This window comes from Arachis ipaensis, chromosome B02 (genome assembly GCF_000816755.2).
Source record: "Arachis ipaensis cultivar K30076 chromosome B02, Araip1.1, whole genome shotgun sequence".
Taxonomy (NCBI): Eukaryota; Viridiplantae; Streptophyta; class Magnoliopsida; order Fabales; family Fabaceae; genus Arachis; species Arachis ipaensis.
The window spans coordinates 5,810,067-5,814,296 of NC_029786.2; the positions used below are offsets into that span (position 1 = coordinate 5,810,067).

Sequence of the window (4,230 nt, forward strand, 5' to 3'; positions counted from 1 at the left end):
AATATGAGATATTTAAGTTCTTTAATTTTAAAATATCTAAGTCAAATAAATTTTTCAAAAGAATTTAAATGTTTCACTTTTTAAAAAGTGAAGGACATTTTTGCATTTTCAATTAGTCGAAGACAGGAAAAGAGCTAAGTTAAATTTTAGAGAGAGGCTAAAAATTAATTTCACAATAAAAAAAGAGAAAAATAAATTTTTTAAAAATACCAAACTAAAATTTATACACAATTTATAAAAAAAAATTTTGAAGTTTGGGGCCGATTACCCCCTTTTGTTGCATGTTGCATGAGGCTCTGTCCCCCATTGAGAACTTATTTGTTTTCGTGATAAAAGTTTTGGGACTATTTGTTGTTTTATCTAAAATTTTTCAGTTAATGAGAATATATCTTTTTAAAATTATATTTTATTCTAAATTTTAAATTTTTAATTGTAAATTTTAACACTAAATTCTAAAAAAATAAAAAAATTACAATGAAAAATAGACTAATATAATAATATTGACTAATTAAAAATTATTTATTTATTATTCTTTAACTAAATCGCCCCTTTCAGCTTTTTTGATATCTTGAAAAATTAATTCACTAGGATATAAATTAATGATTAAGTTGGTGACTTTACTCAATGTTGATTTACATATAAGCAGTTCTACAAAAGCTTTTCATCAGGGTTGCAAGACATAGTGTGGCATTCTGAAGAGAACAAAATTGACGAAGAATGAAGGTATGCACTTCTATGATATATTCTTTTTCCTTAAAAATGGGAAAAAAATTTGGTGTTTCTAATTTATTAATTCATGTGTTAATGTGCCGCAGGTGTTATATATATGTAGATATGAAATTAACCCGGTTCTTGGGAGAGTATGCGTTAAATTGGGAGAATTCTGAAAATAAATTGGTGCATCATTTTTGGATCTGCATTCTCTCCAAGATATCTCCTGAGCTTAAGTCATTAGCTTTAAGTAATTTTTTTTTTCAAAAAAAAAAAAAGATAACGGGATTTATTAGCTTGATAATTCTTTGTATTTATTTTTGAAACGATTTAACTGTAAATATTTTTGGGAATTTCTCCCAATACCTATACTTTTAGTGAAGGTGTCCATATTTATTTGTGTATTCTATTTGTTAATTTCAAAATTTTAATTTTAATCTACAAATTTTAAAATTATTAATTTTTTTTATTGTTTATGGTATTTTTTCATTAGAGCTTTAATCTACATTCCTTATTTTTAAAGGATTATATCATTCTTATTAAACGTTAAAAGTTAAAATCAATCATTGTCTACTCGATGCCGTCATAACTCATAAAGCCGTGTTGTGGATGGATTATATTAAAAAATAAAATAAATTACTGTGAAAAAGTTTATGATAAATTTATATTGATTAAATTAAATGTATTTATTTCATACTATCTAAAAATTGTTACAATTTAATTCTAAAATATTAATTGATCTCTATGTATACACAAGTGTATTGTTACTCTTATAAATTAATTAGCATTAGCAGTATGGTAAGAATTTTTTTTCTTACATAATGTCAGCTTTCCTCGCTACAAAAAAAGGTAGATAGCGACGGTTGTTTAGCAGCGGTTGAAACCGCTGCTAAATAGTATTTGCCAGCGATTCTTATAAAAAATTTGGAGTAGGCTACTAAATGATCTCATTTTGCAGCGATTTTGTTATAATCACTGCAAAATGTCGAGTAGATAAATACTTAGATACCCGTTTTACAGCGATTTTTGTGGCGTATTTAGAATAAGCTATCAAATTATCTCATTTTGCAGCAGTTTTGCTGTAATTAAAAAAAAATACTTTATCTATAACAGATAAATAAGATTTTAGCTTAAGTAAAATTTATTATTTCTTCTAATTAAAAAATCACTATTTTTTTAGTTTTTTGTATATTTTTTACTTTGATTTGGATTCGTACAAATTTTAAAATATTTAGTTTACCCTTAATTAATTTCCGTCATTAATTTATTTATTATTAATTAGGAATTAGCTAATTGTCAAACAATTATCTGCTTTATAATATTTAAATTATTATACAAAGACACGTAAATAATTTCATATTTAAAATATTCTCGCAAAAGAAGAATCTCAAAAATTTAAAGAGTAACTAAATATGTGGTGCAACCATATACTATTATTAATAACTATTTTATTATTATTAACTAATTAATTATGGCGTGTATGTGATTGATTGGAACTTATTATTCGTCCGCATCATGAAGTTGATGGGGTTGAAGCTAGCAACAAGTAACTATCAACCACAGTCCATACATAGATACATCTGAAAATATATTTAGTTGTATTTATAATGATATTGATATTCATTAATTAGATCAGTTTGTAGTTGTAGCATATAGCATTTATATATTGCAAGCGTGTGTACAATACACCACATCCAGTAACCTCTAGAATTAAAGGAATAAAAATAAAGGGAGTTGAATTAAAGGAATAAAAGAAATTGTGATTTTAAAAACCGTAAGGGTGCGTTTGTTTTTGAGAAAATGACAAGATAAGACACTAAGAATAAAATATAAAAAATAGAGATACAAAATTTTATATTTTTATATTCTGTTTGATGATAAATTAGAACAAATTTTAAAAATATAATTTATTCTCATTTTTTTCATTCAAAAAATTTGAGAAAAAAATATAATAATAAAAAATATAATTATAAAAAATCAACAAGAATAATGAAAGAAAAAATAAAAAATAAGTTATATTTTTTTGTTAGTATTTCTGTGTCCTTTCTGTTAAGATGGACACAAAATACACTAATTCAGTGTCTCTGAACATAATATCTCTATCTATGTCTCATCTGTCAAATAAAATTTTATGTCTCTGTGTCCCTGTCTCACTGTTCCATTTCTAAAAATAAATACAGTCTAAATGCTCTAGTGACGCCCAACATAAAAATGAAGAGATTTTTTTTTTCTGTTTTTGTCTCATTCTAATAATAATAATAATAATAATAATTGTAACACCCTCACTATCAGAAGTCACGCTTCCGGCTGCGCCACTCTGATAGCAAGAAGTATTACGACTACTTTACATACTAAATACTAAAATAGGAGTCTGTGACTCGACACTGTATCGCTGATTTCTTCGAAAACCGGAAATAAATACTATATCTTAGAAAAAATACAAGCAGGCATAGATTCATATACAAAACTCCTTATATAATAACTCATAATACAATTTACATATAAAACATACAACTCCTATCCCTCTTACAAATTTGTAATAACAAAGACGAGGGAAGAAAATAAGCTAATTAATACAAAAATATATAAACCAAACGCAGTATAACACTCCTTAATGCCTCTTCATTTGGTTCCTGAAAAGGTAAAGCTGTAGGGGGGCGAGAACCTAACCACACGGTCTCACCACGGAGTTTCAAAATTGTCATAAGAAGATATTTTATAAGAAAACTGTTTTCAAGCTCAGTGATTATCATTGCCTTATGAATCTTTTAAAAAAACCAATAGGTAATTGTTCAAAACCTTTTCAAAGAAACAATGTTTAATCTTTCAGAAATCCGAAACCTTTTCTTTCTTATAAGAAACTTACAATCAGAAACCAATCACGCAATCAAACAATACAATCATTAATATAGCACCAAAGTTCAATCTCAAATGTAGCACGCTAGGACAAACACAGGCAAGGCAGACAAGGAAAGCACAAGTAGGCAGCAGTTACAGCAAATAGTCCAAGTAGCAGTTACGAACAGTTTAGCAATTAGGCAAACCAAAACAAGTTCAAACTCAAGCAAAGCATACAAGTGCATATGATGCATGCCTGTCCTATGGCTGATGAGGCTCATCTGTCGGTTATCCAGCCAACCCGACAAGTCTGAATTGTACTTAGACTGTCCCCCGACGTGCATCCCCAAGAGTCTATGCATAGTTTTTCTCAAATAATCAATATTACTCAATGGGGGTAACATTCCCGGGAATTTATATAGTGCCCGGTCACACACTTACATCGTAGGATCAACAGAGTATCGAGTTTTCAACCTGGTACACGTGGTGGCAAGCCACGGCACTTAATCCAGGGAACCTCGTATCCCAGATATTTCAAATTCATAAGCCATATAAATAATTCAAAGATCATATCTCAACATTTTTAACATCATAATCATTCATCAATCCAAATCTCATTCCCAACCTCATTCAAAAATCATATTTCAAGGAAAATCCTCATCAATCCTCATCATCCTTCTT

The 4,230-nt window shown here is 28.0% G+C and overlaps 1 protein-coding gene and 1 long non-coding RNA gene across 3 annotated transcripts in view; one reads left to right on the forward strand and one right to left on the reverse strand.

Annotated features, from left to right (window-relative positions):
* The window catches only part of LOC107626688 (CBL-interacting serine/threonine-protein kinase 9-like), an 11,786-nt gene extending 10,811 nt beyond the window's left edge, over positions 1–975 (forward strand). The window contains exons 14-15 of the mRNA XM_021115276.1: positions 647–723; positions 816–975. Of these exons, the coding sequence (XP_020970935.1) occupies positions 647–721 (75 nt within the window). The 3' untranslated portion in view covers positions 722–723; positions 816–975. The remainder of the gene's footprint in view (positions 1–646; positions 724–815) is intronic.
* The window catches only part of LOC107628141, a 2,315-nt gene continuing 1,248 nt past the window's right edge, over positions 3,164–4,230 (reverse strand). Inside the window, exon 4 of one of the 2 annotated variants that reach the window (XR_002356951.1) lies at positions 3,164–3,376. This is a non-coding gene — a long non-coding RNA (uncharacterized LOC107628141). Of the gene's footprint in view, positions 3,390–4,230 lie in introns of both variants that reach the window. The other variant, XR_002356950.1, reaches the window with a different exon arrangement.